At 37.7% G+C, this 27,269-nt stretch overlaps 3 protein-coding genes across 3 annotated transcripts in view; all 3 read right to left on the bottom strand.

Annotated features, from left to right (window-relative positions):
• Positions 1-27,269, bottom strand: part of LOC117093721 (zinc finger protein 100-like) — a 566,997-nt gene that overhangs the window by 204,760 nt on the left and 334,968 nt on the right.
• Positions 1-27,269, bottom strand: part of LOC117093717 (zinc finger protein 429-like) — a 412,022-nt gene that overhangs the window by 364,203 nt on the left and 20,550 nt on the right.
• Positions 11,037-27,269, bottom strand: part of LOC117093751 (zinc finger protein 708-like) — a 36,827-nt gene continuing 20,594 nt past the window's right edge. Inside the window, 7 exon segments of the mRNA XM_033229265.1 lie at positions 11,037-11,282; positions 14,241-14,574; positions 14,743-15,580; positions 15,664-16,325; positions 16,327-16,591; positions 24,084-24,179; positions 24,687-24,813. Coding sequence (XP_033085156.1) covers positions 11,163-11,282; positions 14,241-14,574; positions 14,743-15,580; positions 15,664-16,325; positions 16,327-16,591; positions 24,084-24,179; positions 24,687-24,813 — 2,442 coding nt within the window. The 3' untranslated portion in view covers positions 11,037-11,162.

Here is a 27,269-nt window from a genome sequence, read left to right as displayed (position 1 = left end):
GTGATAAAGAAAAATTTTTAAAAGAGAAAGAAATTTCTACAATCTTGTCAGCACACATTGATCTTACATAAATTTCTCCATCAGTTATATACATTTTGAATGAACCACATTACTTAAAGTTGTCCAAATGATTGTTTCATGTGGTAAAATTTTCAGAAAACTGAAAGAAGCAAAAGCAAACTTTTTTTTTTTTTTTTTTTTGAGACGGAGTCTTGCTCTGTCGCCCAGGCTGGAGTGCAATGGCCGGATCTCAGCTCACTGCAAGCTCCGCCTCCCAGGTTCACGCCACTCTCCTGCCTCAGCCTCCGGAGCAGCTGGGACTACAGGCGCCCGCCACCATGCCCGGCTAATTTTTTTGCATTTTTTAGTACAGACGGGGTTTCACCGTGTTAGCCAGGATGGTCTCGATCTCCTGACCTCGTGATCCGCCCGTCTCGGCCTCCCAAAGTGCTGGGATTACAGGCTTGAGCCACCGCGCCCTGCCGCAAACTTTCTTAAAGAAGGTAACATCTCATCCAGTCCTTGATGAAACTCGCAAGTAATTTTCTATGAACAGTGACTAGCAAGCAACCAACAATGACAAAACTCACAATAAAGAAGACAGTGTGAAAGACATCAGAAGAATAAATAACAGAAACAAATCTACAAAGACATCCAATGTTAGATTTATCAACAAAAATATTAAAAACAACTAGGCTTACCATATTTAAATAAGACAAATGAAAGTTTATCTACAGGAAATTAGAAACTATAAAATAATTTTAAAAGTAACTAAGTTGGGCTGGGCGCGGTGGCTCAAGCCTGTAATCCCAGCACTTTGTGAGGCCGAGACGGGCGGATCACGAGGTCAGGAGATCGAGACCATCCTGGCTAACACGGTGAAACCCCGTCTCTACTAAAAATACAAAAAAAAAAAAAAAAAAATAGCCAGGCGAGGTGGCGGGCGCTTGTAGTCCCAGCTACTTAGGAGGCTGAGGCAGGAGAATGGCGTAAACCCAGGAGGCGGAGCTTGCAGTGAGCTGAGATCCGGCCACTGCACTCCAGCCTGGGTGACAAAAGCGAGACTCTGTCTCAAAAAAAAAAAAAAAAGTTGTGGAATGAATAATACAATAACTAAAATAACTCACTAACCACATTTGAACTTAGGTGCACTAGACAGAACTAGTAAATAAAGATGAGCGATCAGATGAAATTAACACATATGCAACAAATGTCACTCTCAGAAAATTCTGATAAGTCAGACATTTAAAGTTTAAAAATGAAAAGCATACTGTTAATATATTTAACCTTTCAAAAAATAGAAGTAAAAACACTGTACAACTCAATTTCTGAGAGTCAATACCAAAGATCGACAGAGACAAAACCTGAATAACTATAAAAGTATCATTCATAAAGACAGACTTAAAAGTTTTAAAGCATTTGCTAACAAACTGAATCTTGCTCTGTATAAAATAAGTAAGCCCGGCTGGGAGCGGTGGATCACGCCTATAATCCCAGTACTTTGGGAGGCTGAGTTTGGTGGATCACAAGGTCAGGAGTTCGACCAGTCTGGCCAATATGGTGAAATCTCGTCTTTACTAAAAATACAAAAATTAACCGGACATGGTGGCATGCACCTGTAGTCCCAGCTACTCAGGAGGCTGAGGCAGGAGAATCGCTTGAACCCAGGAGGCAGAGGTTGCAGTGAGACAAGATTGCACCACTGCACTCCAGCCTGGGTGACAGAGCGAGACTCCATCTCACAAAAAAAAAAAAAAAAAAAGTAAAACCGTGAATAAGTTTATCTCAAGAGTACAAGATAAGTTAAACTTTGTAAAATCTATACGTGTATATACAATAGGCACAGAAAAAGAGCTTGGTAAAAACCTTTTAGCAAACTAAAAATAAAAGGAAATTTTATTTTCTAAATATAGAAGGTATTTAAAATATACTACAGCAAATGTACATGATAAACCATTGAAAGCTTGTCTTTTGATGTCATAAACATTATAAGGATGCTGCTATCAACATTTTTACTAAATACTGCATCTATGGTCCCAGCCAATAGATTAAAATGAGAGCTCAGTATCACAATTATACTGGCAAAGTAGAATGAATCAATAAGCTAGTACCTAAACAATTGGTTCTACCTGGGTAGACTAGATTCCTGCACAGCAACTGACACAACAATTTTTCACATAGATTGAAAATTTAAAACTTTTAGGAGAAAATACAGGATAATATTGTTGTTACAACAGTGGGGTAAAACAATTTCTTAAACATGGCACAATATATTATAAATTAGACTAAATTTTAAGAACTTTTGATTAAGAACTTATAAAAACATGCTTAAATAAAGATGGTGGAAAGGCAAATCACAACTAGGACAAAAATCTATAAAAAAACACTTATTACAAAAAATTAGTATTTAGACAATATACCTTACAGAATATGAATGCACAAAGAAATGAAATACATTAAAAATAGACAGATGGCACATCTTAAAACACAATTGACCAATTAACTTCTGAAAAACGCTAACTTCATTAGTAACTGTAGAAACGCTAATTAAAACTATAAATGATATACCATTCTGATTCTCCACTTTGTCAAAAAATACTGTGTCCAGAATTTATTCCTTCTGGTGGGTTCTTGGTCTCGCTGACTTCAAGAATGAAGCTGTGGACTTTCCGGTGAGTGTTACAGCTCTTAAAGATGGTGTGTCTGGAGTTTGTTCCTTCCAATGTGTCCAGAGTTTCTTCCTTCTGGTGAGTTCGTGGTTTAGGTGACTTTAAGAATGAAGCAGTGAACCTTCATGGTGAGCGTTACAGCTCTTAAAGGTGGTGCAGAACCAGACAGTGAGCAGCAGCAAGATGTACAGTGAAGAATGAAAGAACAAAGCTTCCACAGCGTGGAAAGGGACTCAAGCAGGTTGCCACTGCTGGCTCCAGGTGGCCAGCTTTTATTCCCTTATTTGGCCCCACCCACGTCCTGATTGGTCTATTTTACAGAGCACTGATTGGTGCGTTTACAATCCTTTAGCTAGACAGTGCTGATTGGTGTGTTTTTACAGAGTGCTGATTGGTGTGTTTGCAATCCTTTAGCTAGACACAGAGTGCTGATTAGTACATTTTTACAGAGTGCTGATTGGTGCATTTACAATCCTTTAGCTATACAGAGAAGTTCTCCAAGCCCCCATAGGACCCAGGAAGTCCAGCTGGCTTCACCCCTCAAAATGTCTAGTAATTCCAAGAGTTGATAAAAATACAGAGTAACTGGAATTCACAAATAACCATGGCTATAGAATTGGTTTAAAAATTGACGTACATTCACACTATGCAGCAGTGAAAATGACAACTGTAGCATGGAAAAATAGAAGGAAACAATTGTAAATAAAAAAGCAAATCACAGACGAAAACTTGTAGAATTTATCTAGAGGCAAAAAACAGATAACACTGAAACATATATTGCTTATAGATAAAATTGCATAAAGTAAATGATAATATAAAATTCAGATACTGGTTACTTTGGGTTAGGAGGACTTTAGGAAACTTCAGAGGTATCCACTTCTCAGGAATGCATGATTTTATGAAGTTATACTGAAAGTTCATGAGAGTAGAGACCAATACTTTCTTCTTTCTTTTCTTTTCTTCCTTCCTTCCTTTTCTTTCTTTCTTTCTTTCTCCTTCCTTCCTTCCTCTTTCTCTCTCTCTCTTTTTTTTTTTTGATGTCGCCAGGCTGGAGTGCAGCAGCATGATCTCAGCTCACTGCAATCTCCGCCTCCTGAGTTCAAGTGATTCTCCTGCCTCAGCCTCCCGAGTAGCTGGGATTACAGGTGCCCGCCACCATGCCCAGCTAATTTTTGTATTTTTAGTAGAGACAGTGTCTCACCAGGTTGGCTAGGCTGGTCTCAAACTCCTGACCTCAGGTGATCCACCCGACTCGGCCTCCCAAAGCGCTGGGATTACAGGTGTGAGCCAACGTGCCTGGCCTCTATTTTTTTTTTCCTAAGGCTACCAAAAGAATGGCATATCGTGTGTGCTCAACACACATTTATCATTTAAAAGAATGAGTACATATTCTTTGTAAACTGTGAAACTATGCAAATCAAGATTTTATTTTTATTTCCTATAGTTTAGTTAACAGAATCAAATAGAAAATAATGAAATGTAGAATTCAGAAAGCACTATTCAAAATTTAAAGTTAAACCAGCACTTCTGGGTAAAAATATATTAAAATTTTTAGTTTCCAAATTTGTGACCATCATAATTACATTTAAATGGCCACATTAGGATGGAACATGAAATCTGACTTCAGGAGAGAACAATTTAAAAGGAAAAAGGCAGAAATAACGAGAAAAAGAAAAGAATAAAAATTTGCTTGGGTCAGATCTGCAAGTTCTCCGTACTTTTCTTCTTCTTCTTTTTTTTTTTTTAGAAAATAATTTTTTCCTCTGCTGGTGCACAGAGAGGGGCTGGGGACTCTAGGCCTCTCTGTCCTCCCCGAGGTGGCAGTGGCTAATCTCCGCTCAGGCGTGAGGGGCACCGCCATGCGCTGGGCCTGAGGCTGCCCGGCCCAGCCCCTCCTCACTACCCTGGACTCTTCCATGGTGTCTCCAGGTCCCTGCACCATCCTGTGTGTCTCTCTGATGAAAGTGGAGGTGGCAGCATAAAGATGATGGGGGAACTGCCCCGCATGCCTAGGAAAGCTCGCCCAGCTACGCAAAATTGTCTGATTGACGTCGGGTTTCTGCGCACCAAGCTGGACCGTGACCAAGGGTTACAGCTAAGGCGTCCTCAGGCGTGGGCGTTTCGGCTGCTGTAGGAGCAGCCCCGCTGGCAGGAGGCAGCGGTAGCAGTGGTCACTGAAACAAGGTCCTGCTGATAAATCTAAGACACCAGGATTAGAAGAACCCGGAGAAACTGCCGGAGACTTGAGCCAAATCGACCGACTGTTGGAGCGTCTGAGAGTGGTGAAGTTCCGCGAACTCCTGGAAATGGAACAGCAAAGCAGCCACCAGAGATGGACAAGAAAAACGAACAAAGAAAATTAGCAGAAATCAAAGGCAAATGCTAAAGCTGTGCAAAACCGTTAACTTGCAACATAGAAATGGAATTGATGAAGGAGTCTAGGAAATGAATGAGAGAAGAGGAAAAACAGTAGTGACCATGGTAAGGTCCTGACGATTCTGGTCCACTGGATCCCAGCATCCCTAGCACAGTAAATCTCATCACAGCATTTCCTGTTTGTTCCAAAATGAAAAATCGTGATTTTCATCACAAGGGCAAATACTAAGTAATTTATTTTTTTTTTAATCTAAACTGTAAGCGTTCAGTTTACTTGTTCTAAGTTCTCATAATTTTGAAAATGCAGTTGACAACTTGTATGGCTGTATTAGGTTTTACTTAGTAGTAATATATATGTAAGATCAAAGATCTGTTCAAAATAGATATTTTTCATCGATAATTTGGTGCTTTCAAATATCCAAAAGTCTTTTTTTAATCAGATGAAGTCTGAGGATAGTTTACTAATTTTATTTTTTGTATGATGTGTTCACAATTTTCTAATTTAACCTAATATTGATTGATGAGGGGTAAACAAATCAATATCTTTTTTCAAATCTCATACGTCTATTATGTTGTTGAAGATGTTTTTAGTTAAAATTCTGTATTTCAATATTGGAATTTAGGTCTAGTCAAATTTGCTCAACCTGTTCATCAGTGTCAGTTGCCAGATTTCAATTCATTTATAGTGTGCCTGTACTTTTCTTTCTATAATCTCTGAATTAATTTTATTACTTATTTAAATGTTATATAATACAGCTCACATATTTAAAACAAAACCACCAGGTAAAATGAGTTCCAGCTTATTATAAAGAAGCTGTTATCAAATTAGTGTTACCTATATAGATGGATGCAGCTCAACAAAATTTTACACAAAAAAATTTGGATTGAACTACATGTGTTGCCATGAATTAGCCTCTAATTCATTACGAATAAAGACAAATTTCAACACATTTATTCATTTGCTTTCATTATGTCTAAAGGTAGTATGTCAAGAATTCTCATGCTACTGTCTGAAAAACACATTCTACTGTTACCTAAGAAATAAACTGGATGGCATTTTTATAACCTTGCACCACATAAGGAAAAACTGCAATGTACTCTGATAAATGCAGATTCCATCACATGGAAAATAATCCAGAATGTCACTTTCAATATTTAAGTATTTAACCTTTTGGTTGAAAAATGCAGTAAAATAGAGCTCTTGGTAAGTTTTGTGTGTTTAGTATCACCATAAAATAGGAAAAATATATTTAAAAATGTAAATGAACAAAAACCTACATCAAAAACTAACATTCACCTACACATACATTTTGATCGAAGCTCCAGGAATGTATGATCTTTCCTGGATACACAGCTAACCAAATCGAGTTCAAATGTTTGATTTTAAAATTTTGATATTCCCACTTTTGATAATATTGACATAATAACTAAATCTTAGTCTCAGAGTTGACAGTTGAAAATAAACCAAGACAAGTATTATTGAGGTAGACTGGGTAGCAAGAAAGTCACCATGTCCTCGGGATGCAGCAGCCATGATGATTACATGGTGACAGCATATTGTTGACACAATAAATCCCAACATTTGCACTGTATTTCAGCTCATTCAAGCAAAGCTTTCTTCACTGGGGAAATATTCCTGCAAAGAGCATGCACATTATCATCCTGACTAACATGGTGAAACCCTGTCTCTACTAAAAATACTGAGTGTGGTGGCATGTGCCTGTGGTCCCAGCTACTCAGGAGGCTGAGGCAGGAGAATCCCTTGAGCCTGGGAGGCAGAGGTTGCAGTGAGCCAAGATCCACCACTGCACTCCAGCCTAGGTGACAGAGCGAGACTCTATCTAAAAAAAAAAGCATGCACATTTTTATTTTACTTGTCCTCTGACCTTTTACTCATTATAATAGTGAAAACCACACATGAGTGGAGATTTAAGATGCTAATGAGATATGTGACATATAAACAAGCATGTACAGCCACTGTGTATGTGCACCAATAGGACCACCGAGAATATGCTTACTAATAACACCACTTTCTACTTCCTTGTAAATAATTATGTAAGACTCCCATAAATGGAGTCTCTCTAGTTCCAGTCTTTGCTGGCTCATTCTTGTAAGCAGCCCACCCTGAATCCCTTCTCTCGGGGGAGTTTTGCACCTAACTTTTAAAATAGTATTTCTACTTTGCAAATAAATCCCTCCATGCTTCATTTTCATGGTTTTGTGTCTCTTGTTTAAATTTTTGAAACTAAGAACTGAAGTCTCACAGTAGCCATCAACACTATCGTGCTTTGTTTTGTATTCTTCATTATTTTTTGTGATGTCAATATCTACATTTTAAACACAGCCAAAACTGCTAAATTAAAAATTTAAATGATCACAAAATGATGTCATAAAAGCATGTATATTTTTCAAGTTTCAGTTTTATTACACTTTATGTATTCAAATTTTGAAAAAATTCTGACACACAAGTATCTCCACCAAATTTAATATTTTATACAATAATTTGAATTCACTTCCAAAATGATAAATATTCATTTGTTGTTATATTTACTTTTGACCAAATTTGGCTTTCCAAACTAAATAAAAACTAAAGCATGTTTTCAAAGTTTCAAGGAAAAAAGCTTGCTGGCATCAAATGCTCTGTAGTAAAATTAACAAATAAAACCTCATCTTTTTATCAATATTTTGTGTCTGAACACTTCATCATCAGTGGACTCTGGATGACTCTTGGAAAGTTTTGTGTATCCAGGAGTTCATTTTCTCCGAATTTTCTAGTTTGCATGCGTAGAGATGTTCATAGTGGTCTCTGGTGATTTTTTGTATGTATGTAGAATTAATTGTGATTTCACATCTCTAACACTTAAACAGAGGCAAAATACAAAAAAAAAAAAAAAATGCACAATGGAAGTTTGACACAACTTGACATTCCCTTATGATAAATCTGAAAGAATTAGGTATAGATCAAGTACACCTCAGTCAATAAATGCAACATATAACCAAAAACTGGACAGCTAATAACATACTAAGGGATACGTTGCAAGCTTTTACTTTAACAGCTAGTACAAGACAAGGATACTCACTCTAGTCAGTCTTACCAAAAATAGTACTAATCCAAGACAAAGGAATTACAGAATACAATCAAAGGCATCCAGATTGGACAAAAGAAGTCAATTATTCCTGAATGATTATCTTTTATCTCTATACACAATCTGAAGTATAGAAAAGGCTAAGACTGGCCTGGCTTGGTGGCTCATGCCTGTAATCCCAATACTTTGGGAGGCCAAGGTAGGCAGATCACCTTAGGTCAGGAGATCGAGACCAGCCTGGCCAACATGGCGAAACCCCATCTCTATAAAAAATAGAAAAAAAAATTAGCTGGGCCTGGTGGCACAATACCTGTAATCCCAGCTACTCAGGAGGCCGAGGCAGGAGAACTGCTTGAACCCAGGAGGTAGAGGTTGCAGTGAGCCAAAATTGTGCCACTGCACTCCAGCCTGGGTGACAAGAGGAAGACTCCATCTCAAAACAAAAACAAAAACAAACAAACAAAAAAAGCCTAAGACTTTACTAAAACCTATTAAAAATAAACAAATTTATTAAACTTTCAAAATACAAAAGCAACATCAAAGTCAGTTCTATACATTAACAATTATCTCAAAAAGAAAATTAAAAAACAATTCCATGTACAATAACTATAGTAATAAATTCAATAGAGCAAAGAGAATACATTTGCTTTCAGCATTTTTGAGGCTTTTAGTTTTATACTAGTCACCTTGTTAAAATAATTTTTTTCCAATATTGCTCTTTTCTTCTGAAAATAAATACAAACTTACACTCACACAAACTCACTTACTCCATAATTTCCTTACACCTAAGGTTTATCTTTAGACTAATGTATAGTATATTTAACCCTCTGATATCAATACTAAAAGTCTGTATGTGTTTGCAGGCAGACAGGACACATGTTCAAATATATATATACATGTATAAAATTTAAAAATATCTATTCAGGACCCAGAAATATATGTATTTCATTTATACTTGCATATCATTTCTATTATGACCATAAAAATAACCTGGTAGTCATTAACAATTTAATTGTATATATATATTTTTTTGAGACAGAGTCTCGCACTGTCACCTGGGCTGGAGCACAGTAGCATGATCTTGGCTCACTGCAACCTCCGCCTCCCAGGTTCAAGTGATTCTCCTGCCTCAGCTTCCTAAGTACCTGGGATTACAGGTGCCTGCCACCACGACTGGCTAATTGTTTGTATTTTTAGTAGAGACAGGGTTCCACTATGTTGGCCAGGCTGGTCTCGAACTCCTGACCTGGTGATCCGCCCACCTCGGCTTCCCAAAGTTCTGTGATTACAGGCGTAAGCCACTGTGCCTGGCCATAACTGTACATTTTAAAATAAGTAAAAGTGTAAAATTTGATTGTAATACAAAGGATAAATGCTAGAGGTGATGGATACATTTATCATGTGATTATGTATTGTATTTATGTATCAAAATATGCCATATATGGCATAAGTATATATACTCATATACCCACAAAAATTAAGAACAATAAATTTAATTGATTAAAATAATGATAAATGTTTATACAACAGGAATAATATTCTTTAACTTATCTACACTTTAAAGCCACTGGCAAGAGATTAACATGTTAAAAATGTTGAAACCATTAACTTCACACATAATGTAAAATTTTAAAAATGTACTACATTTTAATATATAAAAGTACAATTAGAACAATAATATACTACTAGTTTTCTCATAATGCAAAAGAATATTACTCTTAACACCTACCTCATACATCACTCAAGAGTATAAGTTAACCACAGAGAACCTCTCCACTTTTTCATCACGCATCTTACATTCTAATGTCCTTACTTGTCCATAGAAAAGATCATAAATAATGCCCCCTAATGGAAAAGAATCTCTCCTACCTTTGATGCAGCAACAACTGATCACATGCTTTCACAAGTGAATAAGAATGAAGAAACAGCAGAAAATAATGAGTGCTGAATTACATCATTTGCTTTCAAAGTCTGTAATTTTTTCAAGAAATAAAGTATACTTTGAAAGTATTACTCTGCAAAAAACTTACTCCTCTTAAAGTTATATACAAATACTTTTTCTACCAACTTTAGTTTTATTTTCTACACTCAGAACTCTGATTTAGTATATCCAAAGTGTCAGTTCCTCATATATTTGTATTATAGATTCTCTGATATTTACACAGCCCCTAATTTGGATTAAATATTTTTTCATTTTACTGCATCTTCAAAAATATACTTCAGTATAAACTGGCGTTTTCTAAGATATCATGTTTGAAGTGTTTTTCCAAATTTATTACATTTGCAAGCACTTTTCCAATATAAATGCCTTGAACAAAGCTTGAGCAACTGCTTCAGAGTTTTCCTCTAGTACAAAATATGTACAATAAAATCTGATTCAAGGTACTACAACCCTCTTTGTTTGTAATGTCCATCTTCAATATACTCTTCTTCACTTTAAAGGCTTATATTTTTCTGAAAGATCTTTTGACACTAATTGCCCTTATCTTGCTTTTATTAAGTATGAACTCTCTGATGTTAAGATATAAGCAGACATTAATGTCTTTTTTGCAGTCTGTATTTCTATAATTTTTCTCCAATGTAAATGCTTTCTGTTCAATAAGGTGGTTAAAGCTTTGCCACATTGTTCTCACTTGTAGGAATTTTTCCCAGTATGAATTATTTTACACCTAATCAAGTAAGGCAAGGAGTGATGACTCGTGCCTGTAATCTCAACACTTTGGGAGGCCTGAGGTGGGTGGATCACCTGAGGTAAGGAGTTCAAGACCAGTCTGGCCAAGATGGTGAAACCCCGTCTCTACTAAAAGTACAAAAATTAGCCAGGCATGGTGGCAGATGCCTGTAATCCCAGCTACTTGGGAGGCTGAGGTAGGAGAATTGCTTGAACCCAGGAGGCAGAGGTTGCAGTGAGCCAACATCACACCATTGCACACCAGCCTGGGGGACAAGAGTGAGACTTCATCTCAAAAAAAAGAAGAAAAAAAATCAAGTACGACAACCATTTAAAGACATTGTCACATTCTTCACATTTCTAGGATTTCTCACCAATATGATTTCCTTTATGGTTAGAAAAGTTTGAGGTGTTGTCAAAAGCATTATTGCATCTTTCTGGTTTGTGGAGTTTCTCTCCAGTATGAATTATCTTATGTGTGTTAAGATCTGAGGACTAGTGGCTGGGCGTGGTGGCTCATGCCTGTAATCCCAGCACTTTGGGAGGCTGCAGCGAGCAGATCATAATGTCAGCAGTTCAAGACGAGCCTGATCAACATGGAGAAACCCTATCTCCACTAAACATAAAAAATTAGACAGGTATGGTGGCACATGCCTGTAATCCCAGTTACTCAGGAGGCTGAGGCACAAGAATCACTTACACCTGGGAGACAAGAGGTTGCAGTGAGCTGATATCACACCATTGTATTGCAGCCTCGGCAATGAGAGTTAAACTCCATCTCAAATAATAATAATAATAATAATAATAGAGCACTAGTTAAAGCTTTTGCCATATTTTTCACACTCATAAGGTTAATCTCCAGTATGAATTTGCTTATGTTTAGTAAGAATTGAGGACTGGCTAAAGGCTTTGCCACATTCTTCACATTTGTAGGGTTTCTCTCCTGTATGAATTATTTTGTTCAAAAAGGTTTGAGGACTGGTTAAAAGCTTTGCCACATTCTTCACAGTTGTAAGCTTTCTCTCCAGTATGAATTATGTTATGTTTAGTGGGACCTGAGGACTGGATAAAGGCTTTACCACATCCTTCACATTTTTAAGATTTTTCTCCAGTATGAGTTATCTTATGTTTAGTAAGATTTGAGAATTGGTTAAAAGCTTTGCCACATTTGCAGGATTTCTCTCCAGCATTAATTATGTGTAGTAAGGGTTGAGGATTAGTTAAAAGGTTTGCTACATTTTTCACATTTGTAGGGCTTCTCTACAGTATAAATTATTTTATGTGCAGAAAGTTGAGGGGACCATTAAAGACTTTGCCACATTCCTCACATTTTTAGGTTTTCTCTCCAGTATGAATTATCTTATTTAGTAATGGATGAGGACTTCTTAAAAGCTTTGCCACATTATTCACATCTGTATAATTTCTCTCCTGTAGGATTTTATGTTTAACAAGGTACGAGAATCTATAAAAAGTTTTGAGACATTCTTCATATATGTAGGGTTTCTCTCCAGCATGAATTACCTTATGTGTCATCAGGGTTGAGAAGTGGTTAAAAGCTTTGTCACATTCTTCACACTTGTAGGATATCTCTCTGGTATGAATTCTCTTTAGTAAGTGTTGAGGACCAATTAAAGCCTTTGCCACATTCTTCACATTTGTAGAATTTCTCTCCAGAATGAATTATCTTATGTTTAGTAAAGTATGAGAATCAATAAAAACCTTTTCCATATTCTTCACATTTGTAGGCTTTCTCTCCAGTATGAATTATCTTATGTGTAGTAAGGTGTGAGTACCAGTTAAAAGCTTTCTCACATTCTTCACATTTGTAGGGTTTCCTTCCAGTATGATTTCTCTTATGTGTAGTAAGGTGTGAGGACTGGCTAAGAGCTTTCTCACGTTCTTCACGTTTGCATGGTTTCTCTCTAGAATGAATGATTTTTTTTTTTTTTTTTTTTTTTGAGATAGAGTCTCTGTATTCCAGTCTGGAGTGCAGTGGAGCAATCTCAGCTCACTGCAACCTCCATCTCCCGGGTTCAAGCAATTCTCCCACCTTGGCCTCCAGAGCAGCTGGGACTACAGGTGTGGCACCACTACACCTGGCTAAGTTTTTATATTTTTAGTACAGACGGGGTTTCGCCATATTGGCCAGGCTGGTCTCAAACTTCTGACCAGGTGATCTGCGCACCTCAGCCTCCCAAAGTGCTGGGATTACAGGTGTGAGCCACCACACCCAAACTTTTTTATCTTTAGTAAATGTAGGGTCCAGCCCCACAGGATTGTTGGGTTTTTCTCCCTGTGTGCAGAGATGAGCAATTGTAGAAATAAAGACACAAGACAAAGAGATAAAAAAAAAAAAAAAAAAAAAGAAGACAGCTGGGCCTGGGAGACCACTACCACCAAGACACAGAGACCTATAGTGGCCCCGAATGCCTGGTTGCACTGTTACTTATTGGATACAAGGCAAAAGGGGCAGAGTAAGGAGTGCTAGTCATCTCCAATGATTGACAAGGTCACATGAGTCATGTGTCCACTGGACAGGGGGCCCTTCCCTGTTTGGCAGCCAAGGCAGAGAGACAGAGAGAGAGAGAGAGAGAGAGAGAGAGAGAGAGGAGAGAGAGAGAGAACACAGCCCATGCCATTATTTCTTCATAGCAGAGGTTTTTAGTACTTTCACTAATTTTTCTACTGCTATCTAGAAGGCAGAGCCAGGTGTACACAATGGAACATGAAAGCGGACTAGGAGACTGACCACTGAAGCACAGCATCACAGGGAGATGGTTAGGCCTCTGGATAACTGCAGGTGGGCCTAGTGGAGTAGTCTTCTGTAAACTCCCCTGGGAAAGGGGGACTGCCTTTCACAGTCTGCTAAGTAGCAGGTGCTTTTTCTTGGCACTGATGCTACTGCTAGACCATGGTCCGCTTGGTAAAGGGCATCTTCCCAGACACTGGTGTTACTGCTAGACCAAGGCGCCCTCTGCTGGCCCGGTCCGGGCATGACAGAGGACTCACACTTGTCTTCTGGTCACTTCTATGTCCCCTCAACTCCAATCTCTGTATGGCCTGGTTTTTCCTAGGTTTATGATTATAGAGCAAGGATTATTATAATATTGAAATAAAGAGTAATTGCTACAAACTAATGATTAATGATATTCATATATAATATCTATTATCTACATCTAGCATAACTATTATTTTATAACATTTTATTATACTGGAACAATTCGTGCCCTCGGTTTCTTGCCTTAGCACCTGGGTGGGTTGCTGCCCACAAGTAAGGGTAGAGGACCAGTTAAAGCCTTTGCCACATTCTTCACATTTGTAGAATTTCTCTTCCGCATGAATTCTCCTATGTGTAGTAAAGTATGAGTATCGGTTATAAGATTTGCCACATTTTTCACATTTGTAATGTTATTCTCCAATATGAGTTATCTTATGTATAGTAAGGGTTGAAGATTGGTTAAAAGCTTTGCCACATTCTTCACATTTGTAGGGTGTCTCTCCAGTATGAATTCTCTTATGTTTAGTAAGGTTTGAGGACCAGTTATAAGCTTTGCCACATTCTTCACATTTGTACGGTTTCTCTCCAGTATGAACTCTCTTATGTCTAGTAAGAGTTGAGGACTGGTTAAAAGCTTTTCCACATTCTTCACATTTGTAGGGTTTCTCTCCAGTATGAATTATCTTATGATTAGTAAGGTTTGAGGACTTTTTAAAAGCTTTGCCACATTCTTCACATTTGTAGGGTTTCTCTCCAGTATGAATTATCTTATGTCTAGTAACTTGTGAGGAACAGTTAAAAGTTTTGCCACATTCCTCATGTTTGTAGGGTCTCTCTCCAGTATGAATCATCTTATGTGTAGCAAGGTATGAGAATTGGTAGAAAGCTTTGCCACATTCTAAACATTTGTAGGGTTTCTCTCCATTGTGAATTCTCTTGTGTTTAGTAAGGGTTGAGAATACATTAAAGGCTTTGCCACATTCTTCACACTTGTAGGGTCTCTCTCCAGTATGAATTATCTTATGTTTAGTAAGGGTTGAGAATACACTAAAGGCTTTGCCACATTCTTCACATTTGTAGGGTTTCTCTCCAGTGTGAATTCTCTTATGTGTAGTAAGGCGTGAGTACCAGTTAAAAGCTTTGCCACATTCCTCACATTTGTAGCGTTTCTCTACAGTATGAATCATCTTATGTGTAGTAAGGTAAGATAAGCGGTAGAAAGCTTTGCCACATTCTTCACATTTGTAGGGTTTCTCTCCAGTGTGAATTCTCTTATGTGTAGTAAGGTATATGAATCGGTAGAAAGCTTTGCCACATTCTTCACATTTGTAGGGTTTCTCCCCAGTATGAATCATCTTATGTGCAGTAAGGTAGGAGTAGCAGTTAAAAGCTTTGCCACATTCCTCACATTTGTAGGGTTTCTCTCCAGTATGAATTATCTTATGTGTAGTAAGGTATGAGAATCGGAAGAAAGCTTTGCCACATTCTTCACATTTGTAGGGTTTCTCTCCAGAATGAATTTTCATATGAGTAGTAAGGTTTGAGGACTGTTTAAAAGCTTTGCCACATTCCTCACATTTGTAGGGTTTCTCTTCAGTATGAATTATCTTATGTCTAGTAAGGGTTGCAAATACATTAAAGGCTTTGCCACATTCTTCACATTTGTAGGGTTTCTCCCCAGTATGAATCATCTTATGTGCAGTAAGGTAGGAGTAGCAGTTAAAAGCTTTGCCACATTCCTCACATTTGTAGGGTTTCTCTCCAGTATGAATTATCTTATGTGTAGTAAGGTATGAGAATCGGAAGAAAGCTTTGCCACATTCTTCACATTTGTAGGGTTCTCTCCAGTATGAATTATCTTATGATTAGTAAGGTTTGAGGACTGTTTAAAAGCTTTGCCACATTCCTCACATTTGTAGGGTTTCTCTTCAGTATGAATTATCTTATGTCTAGTAAGGGTTGCAAATACATTAAAGGCTTTGCCACATTCTTCACATTTGTAGGGTTTCTCCCCAGTATGAATTATCTTATGTCTGGCAAGGTGTGAGTACCAATTAAAAGCTTTGCCACATTCCTCACATTTGTAGGGTTTCTCTCCAGTATGAATCATCTTATGTTTAGTAAGGTTTGAGGACCGGTTAAAAGCTTTGCCACATTCTTCACATTTGTAGAGTTTCTCTCCAGCATGAATTATCTTATGTTTAGTAAGGTGTGAGGACTGCTTAAAATCTTTGCCACATTTTTCACATTTGCAGTGTTTCTCTCCAGTATGAATTACCTTATGTGTAGTAAGAGTTGAGGACTGGTTAAAAACTTTTCCACATTCTTCATGTTTGTAGGATTTGTCTTCAGTATGAACTCTCCTGTGTCTAGTAAGGGTCGAGAACCATTTAAAAGCTTTGCCACATTCTTCACATTGGTAAGAATTCTCTCTAACATGAATTCTTTTATGTTGACTTAGGTGTAAAAGCATGCAAAATGATTTGCCACATTTTTTACATTTGAAAGGTTTCTTTCCAGTATGTCTTATGTGTATTTGAATTTAAAAATTTATGAAAGACTTTCCCATATTTATCACATTGAAATATTTTGCTCTGGGTAGTTGTCAAACACTGGTTTAGTTCATTATAACCTTCTTTGTGCACCTTACACTCATTCATACTTTTACAGCCTTTTCTTAACTGTAAATCCTTATGTCCGTATTTTCCATATTCTCTCAGTATCGCTTTTTGGAAAGAATCTTTTATGCCTGGCTGTGGCCAAAGGTCCTGGGCAAAATGAGAACATTTAACTGAAAGAAATAAAAATATCAAATTACTCCACTTACTAGACTCAGATAAATATAGATTACAAATCTAACCTATAACATTATACAAACTACATATACAAGGTGACATAGCAAAATACAAAAGGCCCTAATTTTTTATAGACACATATATATAACAAAAACATACTAACCAAAATACATCTGAAAAAAATTATGTGAGCTAAATGTCTAAAGTACCCCAAGTGAGCACAATGCAAAAAATTACATACAATAAAAAAAAAAAAAGTTTATTACATTTACCCAACACAGCTGTTTCTGCTCCTCAACATAACATAATGCTTTTAGAAGTAAATTGCCCCGGGTGTGGTGGCTCACACCTGTAATCCCAGCAGTTTGGGAGGCTGAAGCATGTGGATCATGAGGTCAGGAGATTGAGACCATCCTGGCCAACATTGTGAAACCCCGTCTCTACTACAGATACGAAAATTAGCTGGGCATGGTGGTGTGTGCCCATAGTTCCAGATACTCAGAAGGCTGAGGCAGGAGAATTGTTTGAACCCAGGAGACAGATGTTGCAGTCAGTCGAAATTGCACCACTGCACTCCAGCCTAGGTGACAGTGCAGGACGCCATCTCAAAAAAACAAACAAAACAAAAAGAAGTAAACTGCCAGCCTGGTGTGGTGGCTCAACCTGTAATCCCAGCCACTGAGGAGGCTGAGGCAGGAGAATTGCTTGAACCCAGGATACAGAGGTAGCAGTGAGTCGAAATCACACCATTGCACTCAAGCCTGGACAACAGAGTAAGATTACATCTCAAAAAAAAAACAAAGAAAAAAAAATAAGTAAATTGCCAACATTTGATTTTTTTTTTTTTTTAAAAACACAGGTAGAACGCACCCGCCGTGTCCATGGAGAGAGGCTGAGGCAGCCGAGCTCCGGCCCATGGCACTGGGGTGCTGGGATGGTGAAGATGTCAGCTTCCTTAGTCCAGGCAACTGTCCAGGCTGTGAGCAAGAGGAAACTGCAGCCCACCTGGGCCACCCTCACCCTGACACCTCCAGCAGTAAACAAGATAAAACAACTTCTTAAAGATAAGCCTGGCCGGGCGTGGTGGCTCATGCCTGTAATCCCAGCACTTTGGAAGGCCAAGGCGGGCGGATCACGAGGTCAGGAGATCGAGACCATCCTGGCTAACAGTGAAACCCCGTCTCTACTAAAAATACAAAAAATTAGCTGGGCGTGGTGGCGGGTGCCTGTAGTCCCAGCTGCTCGGGAGGCTGAGGCAGGAGAATGGCATGAACTCGGGAGGCAGAGCTTGCAGTGAGCCGAGATGGTGCCACTGCACTGCAGCCTGGGAGACAGAGCCAGATTCTGTCTCAAAAAAAAAAAAAAAAAAAAAAAAAAAACAGATAAGCCTGAGCATCTAGGTGTAAAAGTCGGTGTCTGAACCAGGGGCTCTAATGGCCTTTCTTTTTTTTTTTTTTTTTGAGGCGGAGTCTCGCTCTGTCGCCCAGGCTGGAGTGCAGTGGCCGGATCTCAGCTCACTGCAAGCTCTGCCTCCCAGATTTACGCCATTCTCCTGCCTCAGCCTCCCGAGTACCTGGGACTACAGGCGCCCGCCACCTTGCCCGGCTAGTTTTTGTATTTTTTTAGTAGAGACGAGGTTTCACCGTGTCAGCCAGGATGGTCTCGATCTCCTGACCTCGTGATCTGCCCGTCTCGGCCTCCCAAAGTGCTGGGATTACAGGCTTGAGCCACCGCGCCGGGCCTCTAATGGCCTTTCTTATACTCTAGAATATACAAAGATAAAAGGAGATTCTGATGAAGTTATTCGAGATGGAGTCAGAGTATTCATCAAAAAGAAAGCAAAGCTAACACTTTTAGGAACAGAAATGGACTATGTTGAAGACAAATTATCCAGTGAGTTTGTGTTCAATAACCCAAACATCAAAGGGACTTGTGGCTGTATAGAAAGCTTTAATATTTGAAATCTCAGGACTCTTCTGGGCGTAGGTTCCAGGAAAGCTCGGGGAAGACTTGGGGCTCACTGCAGAAATCATGTGACTGTCACGTGCTTAATGTGCTGCTGCCTTGTAAGGAAAAAAAAGTGATTTATCTTGAAAATGAAGCTAGTGTGTTAGATCCCAGAAGAAATATTTGTATTTTCATTAGGGGACAGAAAATGAGAAGCCATCACTCTCTTTGGATCATTTAGGTCTCTTGCATCCTTTGTTTTAGAACCAGTTTCATTAAAGTTGCCTTCCTGGGCACCTGTTTATCCATTTCCTGAACAGTGTGCACTCCTTAACTCTCTACTGAATGGCTTGAATATGCATCCCCCTCAGCATTTCTCCCAACCAGATCGGTGACTCCTAAAATCTGAGACAGGACGTCCTGACTGCTGGTAGTAGTAACATGATGGTGCATTGTTTTTCCACCCAAACTTAATAAAGCCTTTTTATACATTTTTATGAAAAATTTCATTGTCAGATGCCTCACTGCATACCTTTAATAGTACCGGGCAAAGATTTTCTTCAACTATAGTACAGATTAGTTCTCAGTGATGGTATTAAAAGGTGAGAAAGACATCATCCGTCTGTTTTGCAATCCATTTCTTTTGCCACCTTATGTGCCTGCTCAGAGATGGGATCTCAAGGTGACTTTGATTCTTTTAGTTGAGGGGTCTCTTAAAGTCATCTAGCCTGCCTCCCTCAATTCCCTATGTGAGGAAGCAAAACTCCAGGGAAACCAAAGGGCTCCTATCCACCCCCACTCCACAGGCCCGGGGAGAGTAAGGACTCTACCTGCATCTCCCCTTCCTTGTAGGTGACACATGCTCTGCCCTCTAAGGCAGTCAGTGAAGGCAAATCGTTTGTGTTCTTTATTTGGTCACCATTTTGATATAATTTCTTTATAATTTGATGGAGAACATATTTTTATTTTATTTTGAGTGGGAAGAATTTTAAAACCCTTTTATGTGAATTACCATCTTGTTTCTTTCATCTTTGAAACTATGGTTTGTAGCAGAGAAGACATTGTACAACCCAGAATTATGCTTTTGGAATGTGGTCCTCATTGTGCAGGAGAACGTGGGGATCTTTTCTTAAAATTCCCAGTGTGCATATACTTTATGGTTCCCTGGTCCAGTTGCTAAAGTTGTTAATATTTTAGCCTAACATTTTTATCATCAACTTTTCTTTAAAAGTGTTCCTTCTGTCACTTAGTTACTGATTTTCCTGGGTTTGACGTATTAAATATTCTATGAGATGATATATATGCTTTTTTTGAAAGCTGATTCTCATGAATTCAAGTAGTTGAGTTCCTTTATGTTTCTTTTATTCACTAAAGTAGCTGGCACAAAACACACCAAAACCTAGAGCGGTAGTTTTATGTAAATGCTCATGAGTTTGTATCAATAATATAATTGTTGATCCACTTATAATTCATGCAATACTGCATGTATGTAGAGATTGAGTTGTCAATTTAAAAAAATGTGGCCTCAAAAAAAATGAAATAAAATAAAATAAAAACACAAGTAAAATACCGGCTCATATATCTTTATTACTTGTTGTAGGAGCCTTTGAAGACACTGGTTTCTGTCACCCATGACATACAGTGCAGAAAGAAATGGTGGTATACTTTGGAATGACAGTTTGAGTCTGCTGAGATCAAAGGTAAATGTTACAGGAGTGAACAGACTGCAGTACCACAGAAAGAACACAGGTGCAGCAAGTGATTACTGAGTATTAACAAAGAAGATAAATAATTTCCTTTAACTAAAAAATAAACACAAAATTTCAAACAAGACACATTCTAAGAATATGTTTGAGAGACTCTCAGAATCTCTAACCCAGACAATTGTTCAAAGTGTGCCAGGAGAAAGCCACATTATAAAGACTGGGACGGGTAACATTTTTTGCGGGTAAACGTGCAAATTTTAATAAAAGATTAGAATATATATAAAACAGGGCAATGTGGTTCCAACAAAAATATAAAATTTTCAGAAATAAATAAAAAATGATGTGTACCTTCATTTTTAAAATTGAAAATAAATTGAATAATACTCAATGAGTAAAATATGAACACAGAGAACTATAGAAAATCAGAAAACTGGAAATAAGAACAGAAATATTTAAAATATCAAAAAACAAATAATGGAGGTAAAAAATATAAAAGATAACTGAAAAATCTTTTAAAAATGAAGAAACTCGACAAACAAACTAGGATACAAAGATACTTATATCAATATAACACATATGTAAGCACAATTTTAAAAGTCACAGAAAAGAGAATCTTGGGAGCTGCAAGATGAAAGTGACGTGTTGGCTGGGTGTGGTAGCTCACACCTGTAATCCCAGCACTTTGGGAAGCTGAGGTGGGTGAATCACCTGAGGTCAGGAGTTCGAGACCAGCCTGACCAACACGGAGAAATCCCGTCTCTACTTAAAATACAAACTTAGCTGGGTGTGGTGGCATATGCCTGTAATCCCAGCTTCTCGGGAGGCTGAGGTAGGAGAACTGCTTGAACCCAGGACGCAGTGAGGTGAAATCACATTATTTCATTCCAGCCTGGGGAACAAGAGTGATACTTCATCTCAAAAAAAAAAAAAAGTGATATTATTTGCAAGAATACTCTTATGAGAAAGCCAACGGATTCTCAACAAAAATTTTTCAGGACAGAAGGAAACTGTGTGGTATAGTCAAATTTCTGAAGAAAACAGTTATCAAGTGAGCATAATACCATCACCAAATCTGTCCTGCTAAATAAAAAGAAAAAAAACTTCAAAAATAACCAAACTTTACAAAGTATATGGGCACTTCCTTACATATAAAAGGTGCTGAAAGCAGTTGCGTTCAATGAAAATAAGATGATGCAACAAGGCAACACGAAATCATATTAAAATACATTATTTTTGGGGAAAGACATGCACATACACAAAAATAAATTTCTTAGCATTATCATAATGGCACGGAAGAAATTTTTAGTTAACCTCCAAAATTTGAAAGATAAAAGCATAGAAATCATTATAAATATGTTAATAAATATACAAAATAAAAAATGTAATTAGCAATATCAATGACAAATTGATATTTGATATCTGAGAACATATGAGAAAAAATTTATGCATGCAACTAAAGTTCATTTTTAACCAGACTGAAATATATCGTATCTTTTCGAGGTTTTATGTAATCCCCCACAAACCACAAAGAATACGCCTGTATAGATACAGAAAACAAAATAAGAAAGAAGTAAAAGCATATCAAAGTAAAAATAAAACAGCCACAAAGAGAAACAGAAAGAGAGAAAATGTAGGACAAAGATGCAAGAATCAAACAGAACAACAACAAAAAAATTAGTAAGTCTCTTTGCTTCAGAAAACTTTCCAATTAAGAGACATACTTTCAATAAAGAAATTTATTTAAAATTATTAAAAACCAAGATCCAATTTGCCTTTCTACAAGGGTCAGCTGACATCTAATGATAAAAAATACTGAAGGTGGCAAAATAGATTTAGCCATTGCATGCAAATACTAACCAAATGAGAGCAGAAGAAGTCAAAATAGTATTACAAAATCTACATCTTAAGTCAAAAACTGTCATATCTTACATAAAGTATTTTAAGTCAAAATTGCAAAGAGACAAAGAAGGACATTAAACAATAATAGATTTATTAACTGGGAACCTATGATAAATTTGTGTGTGCATGTCTATGTGTATGTCACACTAAGGTTCCAAATATATAAAGCAAATATTGACAGACTGGAAGAAACACCTAGACAGCAATATAATTATAGTAGGAAATTTCAATAACCCACTTTCTGTAATAAAAATAAAACAAGACAGAATATTAGTAAGTGAAGAGAAGAATTGAAGGCAGTATAATACAATTTTTTTTCTTTTGAGATGGAGTTTTGCTCTTGTTGCCCAGGCTTGAGTGCAATGGCACAATCTCAGCTCACCACAACCTCCGCCTCCTGGGTTCAAGCGATTCTCCTGCCTCAGCCTCTTGAGTAGCTGGGACTACAGGCATGCACCACCATGCCTGGCTAATTTTGTATTTTTAATAGAGACGGGGTTTCTCCACGTTGGTCAAGCTGGTCTCGAACTCCTGAACTCAGATGATCCGCTTGCCTTGGCCTCCCAAAGTGTGGGGATTACAGACGTGAGCCACTGCGCCCAGCCAGTACAATTATGTTTAACAGAGAAATAGAGAAGAGTCCTCAAGAATATGAGGAAACACATCCTTCTCAATAGCTTATGCAATATTCTCTTTGATAGACCACCTGTTAGGCCAAAAACGGCATCTTAAAAATTTGTTAAATTTGACATTTTATGAATTACATTCTATGATCAAAATGGAATGAAAGTATAAAATAGAAAAAAAGGGGCCAGACGCGGTGGCTCAAGCCTGTAATTCCAGCACTTCGGGAGGCCGAGACGGGCAGATCACGAGGTCAGGAGATCAAGACCATCCTGGCTAACACGGTGAAACCCCGTCTCTACTAAAAAATACAGCCAGGCGAGGTGGCGGGCGCCTGCAGTCCCAGCTACTCGGGAGGCTGAGGCAGGAGAATGGCTTAAACCCGGAGGCGGAGCTTGCAGTGAGCTGAGATCTGGCCACTGCACTCTAGCCTGGGCAACAGAGCGAGACTCCGTTTCAAAAAAAATAAATAAATAAAAATAAAAAATAGAAAAAAAGGCTGGGTGTACTGGTTCACACCTGTAATCCCAACACTTTGGGAGGCTGAGGGGGCTCTACTAAAAATACAAAATTAGCCAGGCATGGTGGCACATGCCTGTAATCTCAGCTACTTGGGAGGCCGAGGCAGGAGAATCGCTGGAGGCAGAGGTTATGGTGAGCCAAGATTGCGCCATTGCACTTCAGTCTGGGCAACAAGAGTGAAACTCTGTCTCAAAACAAAAAACAAAACAAAACAAAAAAACTACAATAAACTTTGAATAGCCAAAGCAATCTTGAGGAAAAAGAACAAAGCAGAGGGACATCATATTTATAATTTCAGACTATATTTCAAGAATATACTAATAAAAAAGGATGGAACGTGCAGAAAATTAACATAAAAACCAATAGAACAGTGACGACTATTCTCACACATTTTAGACATGATGCAAGAGAGAACTAAAAAAATAGTTTAACATAAAGTTTCTCAAAATCATGCAGATATTTGTGTGTCCCCCAAAACAATGGAAAAGCAGTCAGATTGTGTAGTCTCTTATATGCCACAGAGGACTCTGGCTCTCACTGTAAACTTGAAGGAAAATCAATGAAGGGAAAGTAGATTTCTTAGAGATTTTAAAAGCCTAAGACAGAAGATGGCCCTATGTGAGAGCAACAACAACAACAAAAAAACCAAAACACACACCTCAGGCTTCCCAGAATCTATTTGCTTTGGAACATAGCTTCTCAAATCACATTATAGGGACTTGCTTTTTCATTTTTTTTGTAATCTTCCAACCTTTCATCTATGTCAACTGTTTTATTCACTCTCACCTACCTGGGGGTGTGGCTACCGTACTGTGTCTCTTCATATTCCAGGGATCTTTTCCTTGCTCCAGACGGGTGATCAGATCTGGCTTAGAGACATCAATACCTGCTTTATTAAAAATAAATAACATGAATCTTGCTTATATTCTCTAATTACCTACCTAGTACTGTGCTTAGTAAAGAGGATGTAATAGAGTATTCTAGAAAATTCATCCCAAAATTCTATTTAATGACAGAAAGTTCTTAACATTTAGAAAATATTTTAAATTTGTAGGTCCTTAATTTCACTACTCAGTACTTATGAATCAAAAATTAGTGGTGGCAAATAGATTTTAACATACGGGCAACAATATTTTATACTACTAAATATCTGAAACTACCACTACTCTCGAGTAGAGGGTACAGACCAGCTCAGGAATGCAAAAAGTTCAGGCTAAGATAAAACACCTTGAGGAAATTTTTTTTTCTACGCAGATAATTCCTCGAGATTTTTTGAAAACAGGAATCAGAAACTCATTTATGCAAAGCATAAATTACCAAAAATTTTTCTACAAAAACGGAGAAATGAAATCTTTAGTGTATATAAGGAATGGTGCATTAAAGTTATTCTCACCCAAGAACACCAGGTTTCTGAAGTTCTCTAACATCACTTTCCTATACAAATCTTGTTGAGCAGTGTCCAGACATTGCCACTCCTCCTGAGAGAATTCTATGACCACATCCCTAAATGTCAACGGCCCCTGAAAAACACACATACACACATATTTACAAGTGTCCATGGGTAGAATGTATCATTTGAATTAAGGTTAAATGAGAGAGTAGAGAAAGTTGGTTCTGACTTACAGGAATAACTGCAATCATCCAACATTTTCAACACAGAAATATTCTCTAATGTATTCTCTAACTCTGAGAAGAGAATGGTTTAAGATCTATAATACCAGTATATATATAATTTTATGAACAATAAAGTATAAAACTAAAGTCATAAACACAAACATGTACATTTTTTAGTGTTATACTGCATCACAAAGAATGAGTAGTGTGTATTTTTCAGGCAAAAATGACATGTTGAGTTAGACGGCCCCTCTCAAGTTTCAATGTGAACAATAAACTGGAGCTCTTGTGCAGATTTTTTTTTTTTCAGAAGATGTGAAATAAAGTCTGAGATTCTGAATGTCTAACAAGCTCACTAGTAATGCCAATGTGTTTGGCCCAAAAGGAATATTTTGTCAAACATCCAGTAAGTGGAAGGGCCTGTGTTTTACCAATTTTTCTGGCCTATAAACAAAGATAAGAGTCTTCATTTTCCAAAGATAGACATATGCAAACAAAACCTAAGAAAGAAAGGCAGCTACCAGATTAAATGTGATGGTTTATGCACAGGTCTTCTTTAGCTACATGAAGATACTTAATAATGAAGAGAAAAATAATTAACTCTATAATGAAATAAATATTTCAGAGAGCTCTTGAAGTAAATTTTAAAATCAACTGCACGAGAACAAATGTTTATGATGTGCTGACGCACACCAAATAACACAGCATCACTGCTGAGATAGTGCCCCCCAAAAAGTATAGTCTGAATTTACCCATACAGAAAAATCAGTTTTATGCAGAGTTTAAGATGCAGATATCTTCTATGTTCTGAAATTTTTAATAACAATTTAAAGTAGTCTTTCTTTAGCACCCTAGAAAGCATCGCCCAATAATTTTTTTTTTTTCAGAACTTTCAGGGTAATAAATGCCATCCTGTTTAAATAAGCATTTTCTTAATCCTGCTCTGAATAGAGCTAATGAACACATGAAACCTCATTACATGTTCTCCATCTTTACTAAGGACGTTCCCCCAATAGGAATCTTGAGTATCCACATCTTCCCACGTTCAACAGCAACAAGGGAAACATTTTTAATATTGCAGATTATAAATTCATGGTAAGAATTCTGCATAGCATATAAGAAGTCATGATTTAGAGAGTGTAGAGAAGGCTCTGGGATATAGGAGAGAAATATTTTGCAGACACCCTTGACTATCACAATAATTTTTTAAAGTAGTTAAACTCATTAGAGGAAAGAAACACAAGTAGAGAAGTAAAGGTTTGCAAGGACTAAATGCATCACACTCCAGGAGGCAGAGTGGACACTGCTCTTCATCTGAGACAAGTTTAGCTGAGAAAAAAAAAAAAAAGCCATTTTTCCTCTTTTGTCTTCTTTGGAAATGCTCTTCAGATGACATTCTCTGGAGAAGTTACACCTGCATCTTGAAAAAATTCCTTTAAAGGTGTCAGCACCACCTCTTTACCTGCAAGCCTCACACCCACAGAAAAAATAAATAAGACCTGTAGAAAAAGCTCACCCATTTCTGTCCTTTATAGCAGCAGAGATTCAGGAACAATGAACTGCTCAATGAATATAAAAATGTTTCTCTAGTTCTGTCTTCAGGTGCCTGCCTTTGCCACAAACACAGCAATTTCTGCTAAACTAATGGAAATATGAGTGACATTGACCTCTCCCTATCAAAACCAAACAGAACAGTACCTGTGACTACTTTTTAGTGCAAAGGTGGTACTTAACTCTCATGAATGGATCTTGAACCCCACACACTTGATTCTGGCCTCGCCTTAGAGTCACATGAGAAACAAAACAACATGAATACTTTCCCCTAGAACAATATACAGAACCTGTGGAAAGGGTACAAGTAAAGAGACTGCTGCAAATTGGCCATGTAATGCTAATGAGAAATCTAGGCTGATAACCACTTAGCTAAGCATTGCCTCTCAAGCTTTAATGAACTCAAAAATCACTTGGTAATGTTGTTCCCACTTTATGTAATGTGATTCTGTAAGTTTGAAAAGGGTCCATGGATGGCTGTTTCAAACAAGTCCCCTGTCAATGCTGATGATGCTCCCCCTAGGCTTATGATTAGCATTAGTTAGAGAAGCAGGCACAGCACAGAGTCCCTTACACTCCACACTCTTGTCACAATATAATACTTCTGATACACAAAGAAAGACAAAAAATGTAAAGTTTCATATTCTTTGCTGGCTCTCTGAAGTTTACAGAGGACAGAGAAGGTAACAATGTCTGAATAAGTCTGCATTTAAAAAACAACATGTACACATGAACCAATGCAATGTTTATTAAGCAGGTACTATGTGCGCAATAGTACGTTAGAGAGCACAGTGCTGGGAATAACACATTA

The sequence above is a fragment of the Trachypithecus francoisi genome, unplaced genomic scaffold, assembly GCF_009764315.1.
Source record: "Trachypithecus francoisi isolate TF-2019V2 unplaced genomic scaffold, Tfra_2.0 Lachesis_group12, whole genome shotgun sequence".
Taxonomy (NCBI): Eukaryota; Metazoa; Chordata; class Mammalia; order Primates; family Cercopithecidae; genus Trachypithecus; species Trachypithecus francoisi.
This window is presented reverse-complemented; position numbering and strand designations above follow the sequence as displayed.